Source organism: Lissotriton helveticus, chromosome 10 (genome assembly GCF_964261635.1).
Source record: "Lissotriton helveticus chromosome 10, aLisHel1.1, whole genome shotgun sequence".
NCBI classification, from domain to species: Eukaryota; Metazoa; Chordata; class Amphibia; order Caudata; family Salamandridae; genus Lissotriton; species Lissotriton helveticus.
The window spans coordinates 819,966,289-819,993,456 of record NC_136071.1 but is presented as its reverse complement, the minus strand read 5'-3'; the positions used below and the strand labels follow the sequence as shown (position 1 = coordinate 819,993,456).

The following is a 27,168-nucleotide window of genomic DNA, read 5'->3' as shown; positions in this document are numbered from 1 at the left end:
TCATCCACATTAGTTCTTTTTTAGGTCGAGCCTGGGCAGCGCATGCGCTGCTCCGTGAGGCATACTGTATTGAAGTATACGCTTGAAGTCACGCCCACATCAGTCACTGGCTTGTGCCATTGTCCTTCGTAAATGCTGGCCTCTAATTTGTAAATAGGCTTGTTAGTCCCGCCTTAGTACCGCCTTGTCTTAATTTGTAACCGCCCATGAGGACATCCCCTTTTACGTGTTGTTGCTCAGTAGGCTTTAATTACAGCCTCCGAGCACTATTTTGTTTAATGGTTTTCGCATGCCGATAGTGGCGGCAGTGCCTGTGCTTTACTTGCCGTGCCAAACGCAGACGCATGGTTTTTATTCAAACTGTTTATTTTCTTTCACATTGCCCAATGCCGCACTTACACTTTAATGTTGGCCGCATCCCTTACCTTAAACAAGCCAGGTCTAAGGAAAGGGTTGTGACTGCCATTAAAGTGAAATGGAGTGCTTTTACAAAAAAAAGCATTTGTCTGTCAACTTGAAAAACAAATGTTTTTTTTTGTAAAATCACCCCATACCGCACTTTCACTTTAATGGCGGCCACGCCCATTTCTTTAGGCATGGCTCGTCTAAAGAAAGAAGTGCGGTCGTGTTTTTTTTTATATTTTTTTTTTTTAATTTTTTTTTAAGAGTTTTATATAGAACAAACTAGACCCGAAGAGATCAGGTATCGGAGCGCTTTAGATGAGCACCAGTTTCATTACACAAGGACACATAAATTTTTTGTTAGGTGCAGGGAGATTAAGTGATTTGCCCAGAATCACAGGATGTTGAGAGTTGTTGCCGAGACTCGAACAGCTTTGAGGTTGACCACTCTAGCCGTAAGGCTACATCCTCTCCCTATATTAAAGTTTAAGAACCACATGGACGTTTTTACAAGCTAGCATTTGTAATGCAATAGGTGTTGCATTTACAAAACTCAAGTAAATGCGAGACCTACAGCATTGCAAATGCTTATTATCTCCTGGTCCTTGTTACTATCTCCCCTGTCCTCCCTCAGCGATTAGAGGTAATTCAGGTTGAAAGGAGTGCGATACAACTAATTAGCTGAACAAATCAGTCCATTTAATTACCCACTATGACATCCTTAATGTGCGGCCAGAATTTGGACCATAAATAGTGCAAAATAGCCAACTGCCTGATTTCGAAAACAGTATGGTTTAGAGTGCCTGGTTGGTTGACATCTGGCCAAAAATACTTCAAAAACATTTATTTCCATTTCAGCCAATGGTAGCTGGTACAAGAAAAAAAGTGACAATTCATGGGTGAAGTAAAGTGCTGCTGGAATTTGTGTACGGAGAGGGTCTTCTTGTACCATCAAACTCCACATATATGCAAACTTCAAAAGTGAAATGGATATGTGAAGGTGCACCCTAGGCGGGCATGGTAATAGTGAAATAAGTCTTCCATAGGCATGTTTTTAATTTTGTTTTGCTCTTGAATGTAGACTTTCAGGGATGTTGCTTTTAAATCATTGTACCAGAGACTACGAACGTACCAGAGAGATCACACGTTCGCAAAACTCATCACACAACCATCACCTCTTAAAGTCACTCGTCATGATTCTTTCAGTATGGTGTACGATGACTAAATTCCATCATAAATTAGTAAAGTAACAATGTCCATTCTTTCAGGAAGTTAGTCTATGGTAGTCGCCTCCAGTGCAGGACTTTGAATTTACCTGTTAGATTCTAGGGGCCTTCCTGCTTGCCATGGATCTCTTGGCCATGCACACCACTTACTTGTTCTCTACATGTTTAGGTTTAGTCATCCATTGGTAAAATGATCCTTGCTCTTAATAGTTGTCAATACCTACTCAAGACTACACCAGATTCCTACTACATGCTTAGTCACGGGACTATCAACATTAAGTGGGGCAATAAACTTCAGCCAGCCAATCAGTTTGACACTAGAAAATCCGCAGTTTGTTACTATGAGCATGACCACGTGGATCTATGTTGTAGCATTTAAGCAAAAAAAAAATGGGTCAAAAGCATATCATTCTTTACAGATGACTGGCTATGTTCTAACTGCTGTAGACTAGGACAACCACAGAGCCAATGACACCTGCTATTTAAGTCATGGAAAGATGGCGCTGACAGGGCCGTATATAATTCTGCATCACAACGTATAAATTACACACTATGATCTAGCATTTAGCAACAGTGTGTCTCAACTCTGGAGCTACAGAATTGTGTTTAAATTGTTGCTGGTTATATATTACCTCACAACTCTCGGGATTATTTTTTTCTCTTCAGCTAAGCATTTCTGATTGATAGAGTCAGTCTGCCTGCCCCTATGTTGTCTTCTTAGTTTCTCACTTGCTGGGTTCCTTCATTTCAGATCTTTCTGTAGCTAGCCAACAAAGAAAATGGAGCCCCCATCGCAGACATAGGGCTACTGTATCTCTTTAAATCCAGACTACTGCTGCTGTAGCCTAGATTTGGGGACTAATCCGCTGCCCTCCTACCTGTGCACAAACAAGGACTGTTTTACATTTTTTCAAATTGAAAAAAATACTTTAATAACTGATTTACGTTCTCACTATTTTAACAAAACATTTCCTGTGAAATCTCTGTCTTTATTTTGAGGACCTACAGCAGGTGTCTCCAACCAGTCGATCATGAGCTACCAGTAGCTCACAGACACCTTCAGAGTCACTAACAGCCTCCCGTTAATTTTTGAATAAGCACAGGGTCACCTTTCGTTTTAAGGTTAAGGAAAGACTGTGTATTTTACAATGTATACACCAGACTGCAAATAGCTGGGCCTGATACTGAGCTGTGCTCATTCACATTTTTGGGCCAGACTGGGGCACAGGGGTGAAGCACTGAAGTATTTAGCTCTCAAATAAAAGTCCTTGTCAACTCAATATTGGAGTTGAGAACAAAATTATGTTTCTGAATGCTTTTAAATATGTGATGAAATTACCCTAATGATTAAGTTAAATCTTCATTTTAATTTTCTTCCATTTCAAACTGTCAACCAGCAAGTCTCTTGCGCGCACGGGCTGGAAGACATTGGGCTAATATTTATAACTTAAATAAATTGTGTTTTTTACAAAATATTTGTATTGGGTTTTTTGACAGACATATATATCAATTAACATTTAGACAGTTCGCTTTGTCCATCCAGAGTGACATGCCATTAGGCTTGGGTGCTGGTAGCATGGATTACAAACGTTTTAAACCTATTCTCAAACACATAACATAAAACATATACCCAGTGGCGTTTTGTACTCGTGGTCTCCTCTTTCAGTTAAGCCAGTTACATCTTAATGGTTAATGAAGCATGTTTCTTCACTTTCAATTCCTCTCATTTAAACAAAAGGGTATATATTTTTGCTATAAATATAGCACTGTGTGCACAGACCACTGGGAGCAAGATGCCTGGTGTTTGTAAATGTGATGCTTTGAAATGGGAGAACATTTAAATCATGGATACTTGCAAACATTTGCACAGGGGCCACAAAGTACGTCTGTGGTATGTCCGAAGGCCGCACTGATGCCGGAAGGGTGGAGGTAGGGGGTCTGGGGTCCGAGTGGGTGATAAAGAGGTCTAAAAAATGTTAAATAAATGGGCAGGCACTTATTTGCAGGTTAATAAAAGCTTACTAATGTATTTTAAAAAAAATCTGAATATTAGAGCTCAGCAACTAAACAGCAGTTCGTGCTGCTGTTCCCCGGGCATGTAACGGTCAAGAGGGCCACAAGTGGCCCCCCCGGGCCGTACTTTGAGTATCACCGATTTAAATGGTGGGTTATATGGAATTTAAAAAAACATAGTTAACTCTTCAGTTTTATTTTCTCCCATTTCAATGTGTTGCCTTTACACACAGCAGGCATCTAGCTTCGAGTGGCTGGTAGACATGGTACCATATTTATTAATGAAAAATGCAGCCATTATTTCAAGTGGAAGAAATTAAAAGTGCAGAAAAGATGCACCATATTATGAACATTTTTGCAGAACATTTTTCTGCACTATACATTTCTTCCATTTAAAAAAATGGTTCTATGTTTGTATTATACATGTAACAAACGGTGCCACATATGACAAAGCAGTAGGTCCTGTGCCGCAAGTATATACGACCCACAACACATATGTTGTTGATACGCACACATGTTCATACATCTCCAAAGAGCACGCTCTCACTCATACACGACAGTCCTTTCATAAAGCCCTTGGTCATAATAATATTTAGTTCAAACCCTAGTATCTGGCTCTGTGGACATTAAGCTTAAAGTCAATGAAGGTGGGCGTGGGGTTCTGGGGACAATGCACAACTGGCTTGGCCTTGAGTAACTCACTGATCAGAAGTAGACCCCTGACCTACAGGCTTGTGTTCAATGCACCCAAACAGTCCAGTTCCGTTTGTTGAGTGATACAGAGACGGTCACCAATATATTAGCCTTCAGAGACATCATTACTGAGGGACAATCATAAACTCTCACAAAGGAGGCCCAACTTACTACCTTAAAGAAGCACTGGTTGTTTCATTACACAGGTTCACAAACACAATAATCCTCAAATTTAATACAGTAAACAAATCAATAAGTCTTTATAAATACAGCAGCTTATTTCATTGCTACTAGCTTTATCCTAACACTGTAGAAGACAAAATACTACATGCAGTATGTGATCACAACTTAGTTACATTTAAACAATTTAAAGAGGAGATGGGTTAGTACAAGCTGAGGTAGCAGGTAGTAAAACTAATTCCACTGTAAATTGGGGAGAGGGGTTGGCCTAACGGCTAAGGCGCTCGACCTCGGAAACTTGGTTCGAGTCTCGGTAACGACGCCAAAAACCCCCTGTGATTCTGGGCAAATCACTTAATCTCCCCGTGCCTAAAATAAAAGTGTGTCCTCATGTAACGTAACTGGTGCTATGTAAAGCGCTCTGATAACTGATTCGGTTTGGTTCTAGTTCGCGCTATATAAAACTCTGCAAAAAAAATAAAATTTAATAAAGACATTTCTTTACATGCTTCCAACTTATTTGGGGCTACTATGCTTTAATATAAAGACAACTACCAATCAAATCCAAAGACTTTATTCGGATAACAACGTATCCATAAAAGTAAAACATATATAAGGTAAAAACACATTAGAAAAAAATAAATAGTGTGTCAAGTTCATAATGTGGCAAAATACAGTAAACATGGGTAAAGTGCATATTGTGGATAGCAAAATACGAGTAACTTCATAAGTTGCACATAGATTTCCAAGCCTCCGTAGCTACTCGCAAAAATGTGCCAATGCGCAAGATCAGTTCATCATTATCCAATTTGAGTACACAATTGAGAGCATCAGTTAATTTAATAGGTGACAGTTTTTTAAAAAATGGAACAGCCATTGTGCATATTTCATATAATATTTACAGAAGAATAAAAAGTGTAGAAGTATTTGCCCGCTATGACCATCACATGGGCATGGCAGCGAGTCAAGTTTTACATTATACCCAAAGGGAAAGCAGAGCAAATATCTTACAGTCCCAGCTCTTAGACGGAAGAGGAGGCCTCTCTCCCATTGGGACATTGGTAATTCAATGTAACTAAGTAGACAGTATTCAGGATACTCAGTGGGTATAAATATAGCAACAATTGGTTTCTTATATTCCCTCTCTAGTCTTTCCGCGCTATAAAGTGTGTACAGTGCTAACTTTAAAACTTTTATCAACTTTTGCGGCTGTGTTCGGATTAAAAAAAAGAGTCTACAAAATTGACGCTGTCCAAGCTCTTAAAGACCCCAGCAAGCCATTGAATATCCATCCCTTTCTCGCAATGAATACAATCACCTATTATGTCCCTTGTGAGAGATGCTTCAGGGTTCTTCATTATAGCTAGCCAGAATAGTGCAGGGCGTGCCCTTATGAAACTTCAATATATCCTAATTTTAGTTCACTGTGGCATAAATACAGGGGATTGGAGTGCTCAAGAGTTTTCTACAAAATCTGTTTTCCTCTGAATGGACGCAAAAACATTTGGCAATACCCCATACCTCTGCCCCATAAAGACAACTACACAGTTTCATTCTTTCTGGAATTCTTCAACCAGTAGCATGCTTTTTCCGTCACAAAATGGCCAATTTGTAGTTTGTGAAGTTCCTTGTTCTTGTTGCTAGGTTGAGGTTAATGAACAAATATTTTAGGAAGTTGTTACTTAGAAGCAAAGTCTTTTGACACAACACTAGCGTCCCAAGTTTTAATAATGAACGCAATAAAGCATTTTTCAAGAAACTATGAAAAACTCTAGAATGAAGAGCCCAGCCCCAACAATGCTAACCTTATTCAACACCCCAACACTGTCAGCCATGCCCATTCTCTTAAGTAGAGGGTGCTAAACTAAACTGATCCTTTAGCAGAACTTTAAGCAGTTTTCGAGTCTTACTCCTCACCTAGTGCTGGCCCATTTATAAGGCGCCTCTCAACCTACTCCGATCTTCAAAATAACCTATGCCTTCAAGCAATCTTAACCCAAACCTTATTTCTAATACTACAATACTGAAACCTTCATTGTGTGAGGGTGGGACTTGAAATAACCTTTTAAGTCACAGGCCTGTTCAAGTTTGTCAATGATAAAGGCTTTTGAAAAGTCTGAGATTAAGTTTGGGGGTACCCTGAATGTCATTTAGAGAAGGCACACAGAGGAAAGTTTACCAACTTGTTAGTCTAACATCAATGACCAGTTATGTAAGCATGGAGAGGCAGATTGGGATGTAACTATACAGCCTACTGCCAAGGGCTATACCAATTATTAGGTATAGCTATACCAATGGTAGAGGGCTTTCAATAACAGAGATTTAATTAGGGTACAGCATTCCACCCCATCAGGGTATCATTTCTAAATTAAAAAGTGAGATCACAAAGACAAATATTAGAATGTTACAGCAGAAGGCCAACCACTACTAGCCTAGGGCCAATTTCATTGTCTACAGGAGCCTCAACATTCCAATGCTCTTTTTTATACTACAATTACCTGATATGGCTTTGGGAAACCTGCATTTGAAATTAGGGCCACTCTGTGCCGTTCATGGGTTGTAAAACTACATTAAGCATAACCGTTCTGTAAATGTGTCAACACACTACATCTCTCTAACATGTCACCTTTTACAGCCACTGATAACTAAAATGAAAGGCTAGTATATTATTTGCCTTATTTATTTAACAAATTATTGGTATACACTTTTTTTCTGTTGAGTTAGTGGTCAACTGCTGTATATTTTAAATAATGTTACAGCAAACAGGGAGGACCAGGCCTGGCAGTTCGGTCTGAACTGTTCCCTTGGGGCACAGAGTCAAGGCTGATTTGCATATGGCTGGGTCCAAACTGGGGTGGCGTAGTGGGCAAAAGAACAATGGATTTAACACAGATCTTTTGACTGGGGGAGAATGTTTACATTGTCAGCATTCCGTCCATCATTTGTTTGCTGTAACATTTTTCGCCCTAAGTAGGACGGGTATGCCCAGACGTGGGTCCCTTGCTCACTTTGCCACTGGATTCAAGCTAGCCTGGCTGAAGAAGGGGGACATACCCTGAAACCGGTCCCAGGATGCTTGTTTCCGGTCCCGGGAGGACCTGGCCTGGCAGTTCGGTCTGGACTGCTCCCATGGGGCACAGGGTCAAAGCTGATTTGCATATGGCTTGGTCCAAACTGGCGTGGCGTAGTGGGCAAGAGAACGATGGATTTAACCCAGATCTTTTGACTGGGGGAGAATGGTTGCATTGTCAGCATTCGGTCCATCATTTGTTTGCTTTATATTTTAAATAATGCAATGTGTTATCTGAAGAGATGGACCAATAAAGATTCTGCACAGTGCCGTTTTTAATAGGATGTTAAGATAGGCAATATATAAAAATTGAATGCAATTGAAACCATTAAGGGTTAAAGTATTTTTCAAGTGTTAGACGGGTTTTAGTCAATATTCAAAATAATATAATCTGCAATTGTATTTTCTTCACAATACATTCAGAACGGTTTTCTTATTTTCACATAGGTGCCTATTACCAGCGACATTGTCAGTTTCAAATGCAGGCGGGCTGATTATGATGCTGCTGGCCGGAAGCACACAAAGCCCTATACGAACTTGGACCTGACTGTCTCAACACGCGCCTCTCCTTTTACACCCCCACCCGCCAGCTGCGTTCATCCAACCAAGCCCTCGCCGATGTCCCACGCATCCACAAAGCCACCATGGGGGGGGGGGGGGGGGGGGGGGTCCTTCTCCTACCTAGCGGCCAAAACCTGGAATTCCCTTCCCACCCACCTCCGCCTGACTCAAAACCACCTAGCCTTCAGAAAACAGCTTAAAACCTGGATATTCGACAAGTAAAACTCCCCCCCTTCCTCAAGCATCTTGAGACCCTCCGGGTATGTAGTGCGCTATATAAATTCTAACTTGACTTGACTTGAAGTGAAACTGGACAGTCATTCTGCCTGGCTCCATGAGCCCATCTGCCAGACGGAGAACGGCCCTTAAAACAAATGGAAAGCGTTTCCGCCTTCCGGATTACGATGCACTGTGAAATCTCACCCTTGCATGAAACCAAACAATCCCTCCTTCGTGATAAATTGCACTGGGCACTTCAGAACTTTGGATAGTGTGTCTTTTGCTTCCCGACAATATTTCTGGATTATAGGGCCGGATTAAACCATGCAAAAGAATTCAGTAGTTTCTGAGTGACATATCTGCCATTTCAAGGAGTAAAACTCTGAAAGGGCCATTAGTTTTGTCTTGTAGTATTTGAAGGAATGCCTATACACCAAGTACATGAAGAACTGGGATTTATGGTGCTTAAGTTAGTCTTATAACTATTGCTTTCAATAAGTAAAACAAAGATTCAATAACGTGCATATTGTAGTACGCACCTTAACTATGTCAGAACAATAAGACTGAGGCTAAAATATAAAACAAAGTTATTTTTCTTCCCAAAACATGCGTACCTTCATCCAGTCTGCAAATGAGCTCTAACAACTGACATTTTTTATAAACAAATCCAGCTAACATTACGAGCCATCAGCCCAAGGAATCCCTGAAAAGTGATTTGGACTGCATCTGAATTAACACTGTGCTTGAATCAAGTGAAAATCAAACAGAAACTTTCCAGCTACAGCACAAGCGACCCCCACTCCGACACAGAACACCTCCACTTCCAGATCCAGACCAGCCCCAGGACCACGCTACACGGCACCCTCATCTACAGACCACCAGGCCCTCGCACCCACTCTGCAACCACCATCGCCGAGCTCGCCGCACCCCACGCAATCACCTCCACGGACTACATCCTCCTCGGGCACTTGTACTTCCACCTCGACAACCGCAACAACCCCCACTCCGCCACTCTCCGACAGCCTCGCCAACCTCGGACTGAAGCAGCTGGTCGACACACCCACGCACAGACCTGGACAGACTCTGAACCCGATCTTTGCAGGAGGAACAAACATCCAGTTCAGCCACACTATCCAGCCGCCCTGGGCGCACCACCACTGCGTCTATTTCACCTTCAACACCACCACCGCACCCATGCCCGCCCCGCGACCGCCACAAAGAAACTGGAGCAAGATCACAGAGGAACTCCTCAACACCACCCTACGCCAAGACCCCGTCAGTGCTACAACCAACACCAACTCCACAGCCACAAAACTCCATCACTGGATCGCTCGATGCGCCAACATACTCGCACCTCGCCAAGCATCGCCCGCTGAAGGCCGCCTGGTTAACCACTGAACTACAGGAAGCCAGACGCTCATGCAGACGCCTAGAGAAAACCTGGCGAAACCAAAAAACCACGGATGCACGGAACAACCACAGAAGCGCCCTGAAGGAATACCACCAGTACATAAGAGACACCAAACGGACCTTTATAAAGGACAAAAATCGAGGCCAACGCGACCAACGCCAAAGAACTGTTCAGCGTCATACAGCAGCTCACAAAGCCACCCAGCAAAGTCACGGACGTCACACCTTACCACCAACTCTGCGACAAGCTTAGCACATACTTCCACCGTAAGATCAAGGACCTCTACGATAATTTCAGCAAACTGACGAGAGACATCGCTTAACTCGGCGAAGACAGAGGTCCTCATCATCGGACCCTGCAACTCAACCTGGGACAACTCCTGGTGGCCCTCTGCCCTCGGGAACACTCCTGCTCCTACAGACCACGCATGCAACCTCTGCATCATCCTCGACTCTTCCCTCTCCATGAACCGCCAGGTCAACACCGTCGCTTCCACTAGCTTCAACTGCCTGCACATCCTCTGCAAGACTTATAAATGGACCCCCCCCGACTATAGAAAGACCGTCACCCATGCGCTCATTACCAGCAGACTGGACTACGGCAACGCCCTATAAGCTGGAATCATCAGATCTCTCCTTCACAAAGTCCAGACCATCCTGAATGCCACCGCGAGACTCGTACTCGGGACTCCACGCCACAAACACATGACGACACCTACGAGACCTCCACTGGATCCCTGTCAAGAAGAGGGCCACTTTGAAGCTCCTAACACACGCCTACAAATCCCTCAACATCGGACCCAAATAACTCAACGAGAGACTTTCCTTCCACGTACCCAAGAGAAACCCCGCTCCTCTGATCTCGCCCTGGCAGAAGTCCCCTGGATCCGCAAGAACAGAACAGGCGGGAAAGCTTTCTCTCACATCGCAGCCAAGACCTGGAACGAGCTCCCCGTGAACATCAGACACTCTGCACACTTTCAGGAAGGAACTCAAGACCTGGCTCTTCGACTGATCCACAGCTCCCCCTCCCAAAGCGCCTTGGGACCCTCACAGATGAGTAGTGCGCTTTATAAACACTTGATTGATTGGTTGATTAGCTCATAAATTCAGAGTCAGTGTTGTATGTTGCCCAAGCAGAACATGCCCATATATCCGGGGACACAAATATCAATGGCATGGGGACACTGAGAATTTACAGACTGGGATTTAAAGCAATGTCATCTCTGCAACAGATTTTAAATGTGGTTTGTACCTCTGGAACCATCCCATTCGCGTATAGCAATCTTTCCAACTTCTTCAGGCCTAGACATTGAATTAAGAGGATCCTCAACATCCCACGAAGACAACTCTGGACATGTACAGGTTTTCCCTGCAGTACTGAAAGGGTCTAGGTTCAGCAGTGCTTCCAGTAAGATTCTCTACCCTGATTTGGTTTCTAGTGTTGTAGGATCAGTCAGGCTTACTCTTTCCCCGGAACTCCGTATTGCCTCAACTGTAAAACACAGCTAGGTCTGTGGACCTGAGGGAACCTGAATCAAAGTACTGGCTACGCTGCCACGTGCATACCCCATGAGATACCCAGAACTAACAGCAGCTCTCTGGCATCTGCATTTGTTTTAGGACGCTCCACAAATCAAGCACCTCATAATCAGATCATGCCAGGGCTACGGCACGATGAAGCACTCCTGATAATGTTTCAACCATCCCAGGCACAGGAATTTATTGGGACCAAAGTATTTGTGAATGCAGATCAGGCAAGTGAGAGGCGAGGTGGGTGCACATTGGTAGAGGCACTAAAGAAACTGCAAAGAGAGGAATCTGATTCCCCCACACACAGAACCGTGTAATTCTCTATAGCAAGACAGAGAGAGGATGGAATGCACATTTGCAAGCATCAGTGTCTGGTGACACCTGTGCAACCTTGTACAAAGCAAAGCCTTCCATCATTTTGGCTTGCCACGTTCACAGGCCACAAGATATTCCCCAGCACTCCGACAGCCTGCTTTACGGTATTTTGAGACAGGATACCATGTACCTTAATCTAGGAGCGCTCAACAAATATTCACTCAAATAATGACACTCCCAACCTGACGATTTTCGTATCATGCGTAAACTGGACCTCAAGCGTCACTGGGTACAGAGACAGAGCTCTGCCTATCTCTAGGATTGCATAACTCCGCTCATCTGTGGAAGTGCATTACCACCCGTCTCTGGGCCCCCCAGACCCAAATCTCTGAGCGGCATGACACGCCGCCCCCACCCCTCCCCCCTCCCCACTCGCTTCCAACCAGTCTCTCTCACAGTACACAATTCCAATTATTGCCAATCTCAAAATGAACCATCTTCCCAAAGTCTGGCTCTGACACACTCTACGCGACTTTACCCCTTATTCATTATTGGGGGTACACAAACCCACACCTTGCCAAACTCTTCTATACAAGGCTTCACATCTTGCGCTGTCACTTTACTGTTTCATGGTGTGCGTGGCTCCAGTCTCTGAGCGTACATGACGGCGTTAAATGCCTATATCTGGATCTGATTCATGCCTGTCTCACGGAGGAACGACCCACGCCTATCTGTAGACGTGTGCAGCATACCTCCTCCTCCGCCTTCAATGTCCCTGTTTATAGATGCACCCGAGCCCTTCCTAATTCGCTTGGTATATAAAATGACACTCCGTATCCCGAGATGTACATTTAACCCGGTCTATTAAAGCATACGACAAGCCTCGAACTAGCCATCGCTTGATATACATGGTCTGTAACTCTGCTAGTGGCTGCCAAGGGTCCCTGGTGCCGGTTTCCGGTTCTAGCTGTTTATTACTTCCCTCCATAAGCCTTTCTGATTGTGTATATGACCTCTCTCTTCCTTGTTTACTGTGTACACTCCTTAACAGTGTTTCTGCATACACCCTTCAGTACTACTAGTGCACGCTCCTCATTCCGGCGAGAATCCATAAGGGAGAATGTGGATATTCCTCTACGGGAAAAAGGGATGCGTTGTATTGCCCCTGCCCTGAACAGTCTGCACTTCCTGTAGTGCTTCCTCCTTGGTCAGCCATGGCCCCGCCGCGCCCACATTCCCCGGCCGCCCCGGCTCTTACCTGCACGTAGTTGTTTTCGCAGTAGTCAGCCACCCGTGTCAGATTTTGATGGCTCTCGATGAGCGCCCGCTTGCCGGCAGGGATCTCCTCCTCCAGCAGCATCTGCAGCTCTGCCATTTTACAGCATCCCCCTCCCGTCTCCAGCCACAGCCCGGTTACCACCGCCCTCCCGCCGGGGATTCTGGGATTGCCAGCCTCGCTCTCACATACACGGTTCACCTCCTCACACCCCTGCCTAGCCGACTGACACCGCCTACAGCATCCTGGGAAATGTAGTCTTTCATCATCTGCTTTCTCTTTAACTAAAGGAAAGGGCTAAATGAAAACCTGCGTCTAGTAGACCCCCCATTGTGTATATATCAACATAATTTGTGTAACGATGGCCTTGGCACCAATCGCTGAAAATATTGGAACTTTCTGCCATACAAAAGATTTCGTGAAAAATACACTAAAAGAGGAAACCGTGTTCATGGTGAAAGTGGAAGCTTTATTGCAAGACTTTACCGGGAACTAACGAAATAGTCATATCCGAATACCATCACCCCCATTTGCAAAGTTAAAGTGCAAGTTGTAAAATTTATCGATAGCGAATAAGTTTGCTAAAGTATTAAACACCGAGTCCGAATGTTTCGTAGACTGAAAAATATAATATAATCAAGTAAAACATGTTTTTTCTTTTAAAGTGATAGAGAAAAAATTGTTTGTAAAATAACAAACATTTAATATCAATCTGCTCTGATTTAAAAAACAATTTTAAAGGCAATTGACATCTAACTCTACTTATCAACATCTCCACCTTTTAAGCGGAACTTCAAACATGGCTGCCTGTTTGCTAAGTGGATCTGCCATTTGTGTCCCAGACATTAGGGCGTTTTTAATGGAAAGATTACACATACAGGTTTTACCGAAACCGCCTCTGTAGGGGACTATTCTACAGAAAGTTAGTTGCAGTGTGCGTGAATTAGAACTTTAACACCACCCTCCTTTCTGCCCTAAATTTATTAGCTATTTGCTGATATTAGCAAGCGTGAGTTTTCTCATTTGGTGGGTGTCGTGTACAAATAGTCTTTGCAGTCGGTTTCCCACATGTTATTCCCCCTTTTGCCAATGCAATTATCGCAAGGGAGTTGAAATATCTCTACGTTCTACGTCCTCGTCACGACCATTGACAAAGCCAATAGGTCTCACCTACGCAATCAATCAATCAGGATTTATAAAGCATGGGTGAGGGTCTCGAGGCGCTGTGGGATCAGGCTGCCTGTACTGGTTGAACATTCAGGTCTTGAGATCTTTCCTGAACTGCTGGAGCGATGGTGAGGCTCTTAGGTATGGGGAAGGGTGTTTCAAGACTTAGCCGGAGGGTGGGAAAAGAGCAGCCTCCGCTCTTTGCTTGGCGGATGCGTTGGGTGGCTGCTACGAAGAGGGATCCGTCACTAATCTCCCTGGTGGGTTGGTAAAAGTTCACTCATTTGTTGAGGTGCGCCAGTCCTCCGTGTGTAGTGCTTTGTACGTGAGGGTGAGCAGCTTGAACCGATATCTCTTTGCGACTATTAGCGAATCAGGGGCATAGTAGACAATACATTTAGGGGGGGGGGGCACATTATAACCAGGGCCACTGGAATTATGCCAGTGTGAGGTCGCAGAAAGTTTCGCATAATTATAATTTTACCACATAAACCACCATCGGCCGCATATTCTGCAGATTTTAACCCCAAAAACAATTTGTTTCTAGCTCCAGCAGTTCAAAAGTTAGCAAAAATGCAGTGATTCGTAATGCCACACAGTGGAAGGCCCTTTGCAAAGCTGGACTGGACACCTTTCTGTTACCTAGTGCTATAATTGGGTATTAAACTTGTTCTAAAGAGATACAACTAATGTCCAGATATTGTTACAAAGTTCAACAAGCACTGGCGTTGCCAATAGGTCTCGCAGTAGGAAAGTTTGAGCTATTGGTTTTCTAAATGACATTTTATTTTTTTGTTTTGTGATTTACAATGCCCATACTTTTAACTTTTCGCATTAGGAAAGTTTGAGCGATTGGTATTGTAAATGACACTTTTTTAATTTATGTGTTGGTTTTGAAAATAGCAAAATTAATAGCTTTGTCAGTTACAATGTCAATAGTTTTAACTTTCGCAAATGTGACACCTATAGCATTTGTAATGCAATGTGTGTTGTATTTACGTGACTTAGATGTATTGATATTACAAATAACAATGGCTTTTAATTTTGTAAATAATTAATACTTAAATAAAAGTTATTGTAATTTATAATGTCAATAGCTTAAACGTTTGTAAATAAATTTTGTGAAGATTATGTTCAGTGTATTTTATTGTGACGAAAATCCAAGAACATTGCATTTGCACCTACACACACACATATGTGTTGTAGCGCTGAGTGGTGTGAGGGTGAGGGTGAGTGGGTGTGTGAGGGTGAGTGAGGGGGTGTGAGGGTGAGAGTGTGTGAGGGTGAGGGTGTGAGGCTGAGTGAGGGTGAGAGGGTTGTGAGGGGGGTGAGGGTGAGGGAGGGTGAGGGTGTGTGAGGGAGGGTGAGGGGGTGTGAGGGTGGGTGAGGGTGTGACGGTTAAAAACAATCATTAGCCACCTCTAAAAAGGAAACTTTGGAAGTGGTCACCACACTGCCATTCTTATCCATTCCCACAACAGCGCAGCCTATGTACTGTGTGAGCAGAAGGGAACCGGTGGAGGGGTGGAGTGTGCAGGTGGAGGAGAAGAGGGGCTTCAGACGGAGCAGGGTTACAGGTGGAGTAGAGGGGATTCACTTGTTGGGGGGGCAGAAGGAAGCATGTGGAGAGATGGAGGGGTGCAGTGTGCAGGTGGAGGGGTGGAGGGATGGAAGGGTGGAGTGTGCAAGTGGAGGGATGGAGAGGTAGAGTGTGCAGGAGTAGGGGAGAGTGCCGGTGCGCGGGAACAGGTCAATTAGGGGGAGAGGCGGAGTAGAGGCTAGGGCAGACGTTAAGAAGCAGGAAGATACGGGTGGAAGGGGTTGTGTGGGTGGAGCAGGAATACGGGTGTAGTAGACAAATGTGCTGGTGAGGGGACTCAAGTGGAGCGGGGGTGCGCATGGAGTAGAGAGGGTACATGGTGAGGAACGTAGGCACATAGGTGGAGGGCGGATATGGAGCAGACACAGGTGGAGGAGTGACCAGATCAAGCTAAAGTAAAGGTAGTGGTAAAGTGAAGGAAGCGGTGCAGGAGAAGAGTGAGGGTGGCAACGGCAGACTAACCCCTCCGCGCCGGGGTGGTGTGGCGAGGTGTCCCAGGTGCCTTGTTCTGCGCCCTGCCTTACTGCTAAGCTCTCCGCAGGAGCTCCACTCAGCTCTGATCTTATCAGCTGGAGCTGTAGGGAGCTGGCACCGCCGCCAGGAGGTGGGGAGTAGAGCGAGAGGTCACTCCTAGACTTGGTGCTTCTGCACTCCTGCCGGGGGTAGAGCCGTCCCAAGTGTGAGACAGAGGCAAGCTCACACCGCACTCTCCACCGGGAGCGTAGCGAGCAGAGACGGGCTGTAGCACTAAGCACAGCGCGCAGAGACACCCCGAAGCGGCGGTATATGGGCAAGCAAAGAGATAATCTGCTCGAGGAGGCCAGCCGATAGAGGGAAAATGCCTGCATCGCACCACGCATTCCACCCTGGGGAGGTAGCCGAGAAGCGGGGGGGGGGGGGCAACATGGAAGTGGCAGCAGCCGATCCCTGGGAACAGACCAGGATGCCAAAGAGTCCACTGTTTCCTGGGGCTCCAGGGAGGCTCTCCAGACATCGTTTCTCTGCTAGGGCAGCAACTCCTCTATGTGTCACGGCGGTGGTGCGGGCCTGGTTAGATTCATCCAGGCAGTCAGAGTTCGCATTAGGCCCGTATTGCTCTCAGGGTCGATACGCCATCAACAGTCCCATAAAATGCGCATGAGTAAAGTGAAAAGAAAGGGTCCATGTTATACTGGTTTATATATTACACAGACACACGTGACGAATGCTGTGTAAAGATTAAATATGGTGACCAAATGTGTTCAGAGCTTTCTCTCCTGGCTGAGTGCCACTCAAGCCTTGTTACTTCGACTCCACAGCAATAAAACACAGCTTTGTTATTTCCGCGCAGTTTTACTCTCAAACTAGCGGCGGCGCGGCCCTTTCCGTGTCTCCTAGCGCTGTATGCACATCTAATGCATGCACAATTTTCCCGTCGATCTAAGTAGGAATTTACTTTCTACAAAGGTGTTCTATTAATGCACGGATGAAAATCATTCCTGTATGATAGTTAGGCACCCGGAGGAGACTGCAGACGCTGGGGCATTACACAGCATTTGGAGCGTGACGCAGAATATGACTTGTTTCACCGGTGATCTTTGGAAGTGCGCCGTGCACGTGCTTTGTGCACTTCCTTAGTTTAACGCGCGCAGACTGGGGTGAATCAAGTTAAAACATCACTGTGAATGGCGGAGATCAAGGCGGTATCAAAACACTGGCAGCATGGCATTGTGGTCCAGTGAGCAGCTGCCGTTGTCACTTAGAAGCATGCTACATGTGTGTTTCTTGTGCAAACTCGTGCCCAGTGGCGGCGTCTGCCCGCTGTGCTTGAGGAGTGCTGCTCGGCTTGTGAGGCTGTGGGAGGGGGCTGCCAAAGCTACAACAAGCACATGAAAAGAAGAAAAAGATGCGAGCACAGTGTGAGGGCTGAGTGCCACTCAAGCATTGTTACTTCGACTCCACAGCAATAAAACACAGCTTTGTCATTTCCGCGCTGTTTTACTCGCAAACTAGCAGCGGCGCGGCCCTTTCCGTGTCTCCTAGCGCTGTATGCACATCTAATGCATGCACAATTGTCCCGTCGATCTAAGTAGGAATTTACTTTCTACAAAGGTGTTCTATTAATGCACGGATGAAAATCAGTCCTGTATGATAGTTAGGCACCCGGAGGAGACTGCAGACGCTGGGGCATTACACAGCATTTGGCAGAAGAAAGAAGGACGTGCAGGCAGAAGTGGCGGGGTGGACGAAGGAAGTTGGAAAGACGTGAGAAAGGAAAGAAGTGAAAAATTAGAGAAGTGCGCCAGGAACAAGGGAAAGAAAGGAGGAAGGAAATGGAAGATGTGTGGCGACTTCGGAAAAATGCGATGCCAGATAGGTAACGAGGTGAGAATATATGGAGACATGACGAGGAAATTAATGAAAGGCAATGGAGAAAGTGGAAGATGAATGATGAGGAAAACAATGATGCACAAGTACAGAACGAAGGCAGGAAGGGGGAAAAGGAGGGACAAAGTGGGAGCCGTGGAATGAAGAAGGGAAAACGTGGAATGCCAAGAGGATGAAGACACATATGTTTCCAATTCGACTGAAGTCGATGAAGGGGGAGACATTAGGAACAAGAGAGGCCGGGAAACTGAAAGTACGGCCGGCCACCGGCCAGCCATGAATAATTAGGGGAGGAGAAGCCGCACAGCACACGCTGGGAGAAGCCCTTTGATGTGGTGGCGGCCGTGAAGAAAATGCAATGAGGAGGGAGGGGGGGAGGCTGATGCGTGTGCTTGTTTGGTCACGTGATTCACGTGAACTCCAAGAAAACCGCACCAAAAAGCCCTTGGTTTCACGAGTATTTTGAGCACTTGAATTCTCTCCATTTCCCATTCCTTCGGAATGGAAAAGGCGAGACCTAAAAATGAGATGGCCTGTGCACGCCCGCCACTCCTATATCACATGGAGGAGAACTGTGTGAAATGGAATATTCATTGACTTCCTCTTCATGATGAATCAGTTATGATACAAGGTGAAAGATTGGCTGAGAGATTTTGCCCTCTGCAACACAAGAAGTTGAATATATGTGGTGCTACAACCCCCTTCTTTGAGACCCAAACAAATCTGAGGCCCACGATATACCTTTTTAGTCCACGCTGCTTAAGGCGATGATGTTGAACCATCGACCTCCCCTAACCAAACCTACACTTCAGAGTAAGCTCACATTGAGAATTTCCTACTCCTGGACCAGCATCAATCTGGCTTTCGGAGTGGGCACAGCACTGAGTCGGCTCTCACTCACGTGATGGGTGACATTTTAAAAATGCTTGACCAAAACGAATCTTGCCTCCTAATCCTCCTTGACCTTTCCTCTGCTTTCGACATTGTCAATCACAACAACCTCCTATTCATTTTGGAGAAAAGGATGGGCCTTTCTCGGTGAGTGTTGCAATGGTTCTCGTCCTTCCTCCACCACAGATCACAAAGAGTCAAGGCAAACCCCTCTCTCTCCCAGCCCACTCCAGGATCCATTTTATTTCCAAATGAGGTCGCACACTACTCGTCCCATCAGCGTGTGACCCCGGAGCATGATGGTCGATGTAGTAGGTATCAGCGGGTGCGCTTCTACCCGAGTCTTGAGGGTGTTCACTGGTGTGCTTGCCATCCCTGGACACGTGTTTCGAGGTTATTACCGCTCGTCAGCAGGGATTAGGCGTGTGCACGGGGTTGCTGCGTGAGCTGCCGAAAATATTCACAGGTCCAGATACCTCTTATGGCGCGCAGGTGCGGAATCTCAAGGTCGTCCCCTCCACCGGCTCAAGGGGGCCTGAATAAATAGTATTTCCAAATGAGGTCGCACACTGCTCGTCCCATCAGCGTGTGACCCCGGAGCATGATGGTCGATGTAGTAGGTATCAGCGGGTGCGCTTCTACCCGAGTCTTGAGTCTTGAGGGTGTTCACTGGTGTGCTTGCCATCCCTGGACACGTGTTTCGAGGTTATTACCGCTCGTCAGCAGGGATTAGGCGTGTGCACGGGGTTGCTGCGTGAGCTGCCGAAAATATTCACAGGTCCAGATACCTCTTATGGCGCGCAGGTGCGGAATCTCAAGGTCGTCACCTCCACCGGCTCAAGGGGGCCTGAATAAATAGTATTTCCAAATGAGGTCGCACACTGCTCGTCCCATCAGCGTGTGACCCCGGAGCATGATGGTCGATGTAGTAGGTATCAGCGGGTGCGCTTCTACCCGAGTCTTGAGTCTTGAGGGTGTTCACTGGTGTGCTTGCCATCCCTGGACACGTGTTTCGCGGTTATTACAGCTTGTCAGCAGGGATTAGGCGTGTGCATGGGGTTGCTGCGTAAGCTGCCGAAAATATTCACAGGTCCAGATACCTCTTATGGCGCGCAGGCGCGGAATCTCGAGGTCGTCACCTCCACCGGCTCAAGTGAGCCTGAATAAATAGTATTTCCAAATGAGGTCGCACACTGCTCGTCCCATCAGCGTATGACCCCGGAGCATGATGGTCGATGTAGTAGGTATCAGCGGGTGCGCTTCTACCCGAGTCTTGAGTCTTGAGGGTGTTCACTGGTGTGCTTGCCATCCCTGGACACGTGTTTCACGGTTATTACCGCTCGTCAGCAGGGATTAGGCGTGTGCACGGGGTTGCTGCGTGAGCTGCCGAAAATATTCACAGGTCCAAATACCTCTTATGGCGCGCAGGTGCGGAATCTCGAGGTCGTCACCTCCACCGGCTCAAGTGAGCCTGAATAAATAGTATTTCCAAATGAGGTCGCACACTGCTCGTCCCATCAGCGTGTGACCCCGGAGCATGATGGTCGATGTAGTAGGTATCAGCGGGTGCGCTTCTACCCGAGTCTTGAGGGTGTTCACTGGTGTGCTTGCCATCCCTGGACACGTGTTTCTCGGTTATTACCGCTCGTCAGCAAGGATTAGGCGTGTGCATGGGGTTGCTGCGTGTGTTGCCGAAAATATTCACAGGTCCAGATACCTCTTATGGCGCGCAGGTGCGGAATCTCGAGGTCGTCACCTCCACCGGCTCAATGGAGCCTGAATAAATAGTATTTCCAAATGAGGTCGCACACTGCTCGTCCCATCAGCGTGTGACCCCGGAGCATGATGGTCGATGTAGTAGGTATCAGCGGGTGCGCTTCTACCCGAGTCTTGAGGGTGTTCACTGGTGTGCTTGCCATCCCTGGACACGTGTTTCACGGTTATTACCGCTCGTCAGCCGGGATTAGGCGTGTGCACGGGGTTGCTGCGTGAGCTGCCAAAAATATTCACAGGTCCAGATACCTCTTATGGCGCGCAGGTGTGGAATCTCGAGGTCGTCACCTCCACCGGCTCAAGGGAGCCTGAATAAATAGTATTTCCAAATGAGGTCGCACACTGCTCGTCCCATCAGCGTGTGACCCTGGAGCATGATGGTCGATGTAGTAGGTATCAGCAGGTGCGCTTCTACCCGAGTCTTGAGGGTGTTCACTGGTGTGCTTGCCATCCCTGGACACGTGTTTCGCGATTACAGCTTGTCAGCAGGGATTAGGCGTGTGCATGGGGTTGCTGCGTGAGCTGCCGAAAATATTCACAGGTCCAGATACCTCTTATGGCGCGCAGGCGCGGAATCTCGAGGTCGTCACCTCCACCGGCTCAAGTGAGCCTGAATAAATAGTATTTCCAAATGAGGTCGCACACTGCTCGTCCCATCAGCGTGTGACCCCGGAGCATGATGGTCGATGTAGTAGGTATCAGCGGGTGCGCTTCTACCCGAGTCTTGAGGGTGTTCACTGGTGTGCTTGCCATCCCTGGACACGTGTTTCTCGGTTATTACCGCTCGTCAGCAAGGATTAGGCGTGTGCATGGGGTTGCTGCGTGAGTTGCCGAAAATATTCACAGGTCCAGATACCTCTTATGGCGCGCAGGTGCGGAATCTCGAGGTCGTCACCTCCACCGGCTCAATGGAGCCTGAATAAATAGTATTTCCAAATGAGGTCGCACACTGCTCGTCCCATCAGCGTGTGACCCCAGAGCATGATGGTCGATGTAGTAGGTATCAGCGGGTGCGCTTCTACCCGAATCTTGAAGGTGTTCACTGGTGTGCTTGCCATCCCTGGACACGTGTTTCACGGTTATTACCGCTCGTCAGCAGGGATTAGGCGTGTGCACGGGGTTGCTGCGTGAGCTGCCAAAAATATTCACAGGTCCAGATACCTCTTATGGCGCGCAGGTGTGGAATCTCGAGGTCGTCACCTCCACCGGCTCAAGGGAGCCTGAATAAATAGTATTTCCAAATGAGGTCGCACACTGCTCGTCCCATCAGCGTGTGACCCTGGAGCATGATGGTCGATGTAGTAGGTATCAGCAGGTGCGCTTCTACCCGAGTCTTGAGGGTGTTCACTGGTGTGCTTGCCATCCCTGGACACGTGTTTCGTGGTTATTACCGCTCGTCAGCAGGGATTAGGCGTGTGCATGAGGTTGCTGCGTGAGCTGCCGAAAATATTCACAGGTCCAGATACCTCTTATGGCGCGCAGGTGCAGAATCTCGAGGTCGTCACCTCCACCGGCTCAAGGGAGCCTGAATAAGTAGTATTTCCAAATGAGGTCGCACACTCCAGGATCCATGGTGGTCCCCCAAGGGTCCGCCCTATGTCCTATATTCTTCAACTTGTTCTTGGTACCATTGGCTAATGCACTAAATTCCACAAACATGCTCTTCCATATGTATGCGGACGATATGCAACTTTATCTGAAAATCTCCTCCCCGGATAACCTCATTTCACTCAATACTACTCTAACGTCTCCTCAAAATTGGTTAACAGAGATCCACCTCCTGGTCAACACCTCCAAAACAGAATTCCTTCTAATTTCTCCTCCAAATCACTAGACCTTTGGATGAATCACTGCACTGCCTTCAACTGCACAGGAAACATCCTTTACAACGTAACTGGTACAACGCAGTACCGTTACGACGCAGCTTTAACAACGAAAGTCGTTACAACGACTTTCGCTGAAGGGCGCTCTAGGATAGGGGATAGTTTAATTTACTATCCAACACCTTCCCTACTATCCACGGGGACTGGTGTTGGAATAGTAAATTAAACTATTCACTATCAGCGCCCCCCCCAATGCAAGTCGTTGTAACGACTTGCGTTGTTAAAACTGCGTCGTAAAGGGACGCGTTGTAATGGTACGCGTTGTACCGTCATACATCCCAACTGCACCCCTCTCATTATCGATTCAGCCAAATCTCTCGAAATCACCCTGGACAAGCATCTGAACATGAAGAATCATTTCAGCAATGTATGTAAGGGAGCTAATCACCTGATGAGGATACTCAGAAATATCAAACCATTCCTTCCACAAGCTGATTTTAAGCAGATTGTCCAAGCGATTGTTTTGCAGAGACTAGACTATGGCAGTGCTACACTCTGTAGCCTCCCCAAATATACCTTGGCCCCACTAAGGGCATCATTGAACGCTGCGGCCAGATTGGTTATGGGTACCAAAAGAAATGCACACATATCCCCAGTCCTAAAATCCTTTAACTGGTTTCTCTACAAAGCACAAATTAAGCTAAAGATTGCCTGTCTGTCACACAAAGCCCTCCATTTCAAAACTCCCAGTTACCTAGCGCATAATCTTGAATTACCCAGAGGTGGTAGACCCTCAAGAAGTGCTAGCACTTTCCTCTTGAAACCACAGATCTTTCTCAAAAAGAGAACTTGCCACATAGCCTTCACTGCCCCAAAGATCTGGAACTCTCTTCCACCGGAAGTACGCAGAATCTCCTCCACGGTTGCATTCAAATTGGAAGCCAAAAGATTACTTATGAACAAGTTCTTACCTTAATGGGTTAGGATCATCTGCTCTAAGTCACTGATCCTACAACCTTAAGACCTTCATTGGATGCTACTCTTCTTTAACCTATTGTTTGACCCCCCTCTTAGCTCGCTATGTACCAGTTATTGTATTATTCTCCTTTGACCCCTTTGTCTTGTAATTGTTCTGTTTGGTATTCTTATCTGTTGCTATTATTGCATGTATTACCTTCCCTCCATCCAATTGTAAAGCGCTCTCATATCCTTCGGGATCTTGTTCAAGCTATATAAAACTTTATAAATAAATAAATAAGCACTCTATGCCTGTGATATAAGTGCTGCCAGTACAAAGATCTGACAGACTACAATACAATATGCAATCTAACCACTGGGATGGTCAAACTGTATCTTGCTATTTAGGGACTTTTGCACTAGCTCTTATGGGCTTGGACTGCACTCACTGTATTTCCCTGTAACAGTGTGAAATGTGTGCAGATTTATGCAGATACATTGATATAAACCCTGCATTGCTGATGCCTTGTTCGAGTATCACCTTGCTCTGAGATTGCAGTAATCTGCTCTCAAGAGTTTAAGTGTGGGAAAATCATTATTGTTAGAGGCCTGGTTTAGGCTCTTGCCTGCAGCACTGCAGAGTGTGGATTGAGCCTGTCTGTCTCCTGAATAGAGGAGTAGCTCCCAGCCCCCTGCTCAGCCGCCTGTGCTTGAGGTCACATGCCCCTTATATAGAATACTATTGAATGTACCATTTGTGCACCGATTGGTGGCTGTTGTTTCTATTGGGGTTAGGGTTAGTGTTATGATTGGCTGATAGGTCTAGGGTTCTGATTGGTCCCCGGGTCAGTGTTTTTATTGGATGAAGGGCTTAGTGTTCTGATTGGTGGGTTGGTTTAGGGTTTCTAATTGGTTCCTGGGGCTAGGGTTTCTATTGCACATAGGGTTTAGAATTTCGTGCCAGACTGGTGGCTGGGACTAGGGCTGATGTTAGGGATTCTATTGGACATAGGGCTTAGGGTTTTGTGCCTTATTGGTTGCTGGGACTAGGGCTGGGGCTAGGACTAGGGTTTCTATTGGATGTAGGACTTAGGGTTTCACACCTTATTGGCTGCTGGGACTAGGGCTGTGATTGGCTGCAAGAGGCTGGTGTCCTATTGGTGTCCTATTGGTTCTACAGTTTAGGGTTAGTGTTGTGACTGATTAGGGTTAGAGTTCTGTTTGGCCGAAGGGATCACCTGATTACTAGGGCTATTTAGGCTTAGGGATCACGGCGTCTCAGACCAGGCTTCAAGGCTAAGGGCGGAGATGACAAGGGCAGTTGCCTGTTTGAGCCTGTTTGAGACTGCTCGGACCTAGGGCCAGAAATGTAGCCCAAATGTACATGCACCAGCACCCACCCTGCCCCATCCACAACCAGATTAACACACTCACAACAAATGTACTCCACCCATTTACTACAAGCTAACCCTACACAAAGTTCAATGTTTCAACACCCACCAAATAAACCCATAAACCACACCTATACAACTTTATACCCCAGTTACCACACATTTGCACCATCACTTACAAACAATACACCACTCTATCCTATACCACTAACCAATCCACTCATCACAAACACAACCCAAATCCACAACATACATATCTATATCCCATCTAGACACACACTTTCTGCTGTAATTACTCCTAACAGACCCCCTTTGTCACCAGCACACCTATACTCAGCCTTCCATATTTTCATCTACCAACACCCTCCTTTTCTTTATACCACAATAAAACAACCACACAACACTTACACTCCACTGCACCACACTTATTACCTTTCAGCAATCAAATCAAACACTCTTAACTCTAGTTTATCCCCTCTTATACACCACTTACTCTATTCACAAACACATCACAACCCGTTTACCTTACAACTTCCACTCACCAACAATATTTTACATTCAAAACGTTCTCAGAAAACAGATACATTAGTACCTCCTTGCACAACATCTCAAAAACAAAACATAACACACACCATCACAACAAAATCTCTCACACACACCTCATATTTTCCATCACAAACTAAAAACATACACCCACTCCCACATTTCTGACTACACAAATGATACACACCATGAACAAACACCAATGTCAAGCTTTCTCTCTTCCCCCACACCTAACACTTGCACAGCATCTCAGCCACTCTTTTAACCGCCTCTCATCCATTGGACAATTTAGAGCCTTACAACATAACCCACATGCAGCACCACCACCCCTAACTCATACACCTTCCACCCTAAACAGGCGCAAACAAAATAAGCAACATGCCACTCTCACAACTTTTCTTCTCCAGGGCTACTGCAGAACTAGGCTACACTACAAAAACAACACAGCTCACCAACTCACTCTCAACCACCATCTACACCACCTACACAAGCAGACCCATCAAAATGCCTTCTTAGCCTGCTGGACGAGGAACACAATACAGAACAGCTACACTATTTCTCTCCTCAAACAGCTAATACCAGCACTAAGGACACACCTGTTACTAGGCCACTGAACACTACTCACTCTTATACAAAACAAAGTCACACTATCACCAAAGCACATTCTCTAAACTGCCTACTAATAAATGCTCAATCGCTCTCTAAAAACACACATCACATCTATGACCTTCTCACTGACACAAAACCTAACATACTCTTCATAACTGAATCATGGTTGGGAGATGAAATGGCTCCAGTCTTGCATGAAGCCGTTCCTTTAGGCTATCAAAATATCACCTAAAAACGTATAGGCAAAAGAGGTGGTGTCCTAGCTGTTGAGTTCAGGTAAACATTGCATATCAATAAAACATGATTTCATCTCCATGCAAGGTTTTGAGGCACTCTTTGCCAAATGCAACTCTACACCATGTTCCTCCTGTAACGTTCTTCTCCTTTATAGAACTCCACCTAGCAATGCAACAATTCCAGACATACTTCTAGACATAGTTTCAAACCTTATCACACTACACTCCAACCTACGTATTATGGATGACCTCAACATTTGGTTTGACAAACCCAATATGCCCCCATCCAATCACCACTGGCCTAGACACACTGAACCTGCATTAGATTGTCCACATATCCACACACATTGCTGGATACCTCCTAGATGCAATATTTCCAAATACAGAAATAGTTGTCTTTCAATCAGTGACTCCACTCACATAGTCAGACCACCATTTGCTTGCTTTCCAATATAAAACAACACTAAGCCACACACCTAAACCCACCTTACGTGAATCCACCTATCAACTGTGGAACAAACTAAATTGTGAACACTTAGAAACACAGCTAACATCCAGTACAGATCTATACACAATAAATTCCATAAAAAATTATATGAGTGGCTATAGGAAGCCTTTGATATCCTAATACCACTATAAATAACACAACAGAACAAAATAAAACAGGCCCTTTGGAGAAATACAGAGCTAAAAGAGATAAAACCGTAAATAGGCTCAAAACAAAACACCAAACAAGACAAACTTCGCATACAAAAACATAACAGATTATACAACACATTTCACACAATGAATTTATGGACCTGATCAAAGCATGAATTGTCTCCTCCCCACATAACCAACATATTTAAACATAAATATATAGCATATCCCTCTGTATATAAAATGTATATTAATTATGTTTTTACAGATATAA

At 45.7% G+C, this 27,168-nt stretch overlaps 2 protein-coding genes across 22 annotated transcripts in view; one reads left to right on the top strand and one right to left on the bottom strand.

The window, feature by feature from the left end:
* The window catches only part of ABI1 (abl interactor 1), a 295,046-nt gene extending 281,907 nt beyond the window's left edge, over positions 1–13,139 (bottom strand). For 18 of the 21 annotated variants that reach the window (XM_078663409.1, XM_078663411.1, XM_078663417.1 and 15 more), the window contains exon 1: positions 12,881–13,109. In XM_078663409.1, coding sequence (XP_078519535.1) covers positions 12,881–12,997 — 117 coding nt within the window. In that variant the 5' untranslated portion in view covers positions 12,998–13,109. Of the gene's footprint in view, positions 1–12,880 lie in introns of all 21 variants that reach the window. The other 3 variants (XM_078663410.1, XM_078663413.1, XM_078663423.1) reach the window with 2 other exon arrangements.
* Positions 13,140–14,113: 974 nt separating this feature from the next.
* The window catches only part of ACBD5 (acyl-CoA binding domain containing 5), a 427,382-nt gene continuing 414,327 nt past the window's right edge, over positions 14,114–27,168 (top strand). The window contains exon 1 of the mRNA XM_078663408.1: positions 14,114–14,193. Within this exon, the coding sequence (XP_078519534.1) occupies positions 14,191–14,193 (3 nt within the window). The 5' untranslated portion in view covers positions 14,114–14,190. The remainder of the gene's footprint in view (positions 14,194–27,168) is intronic.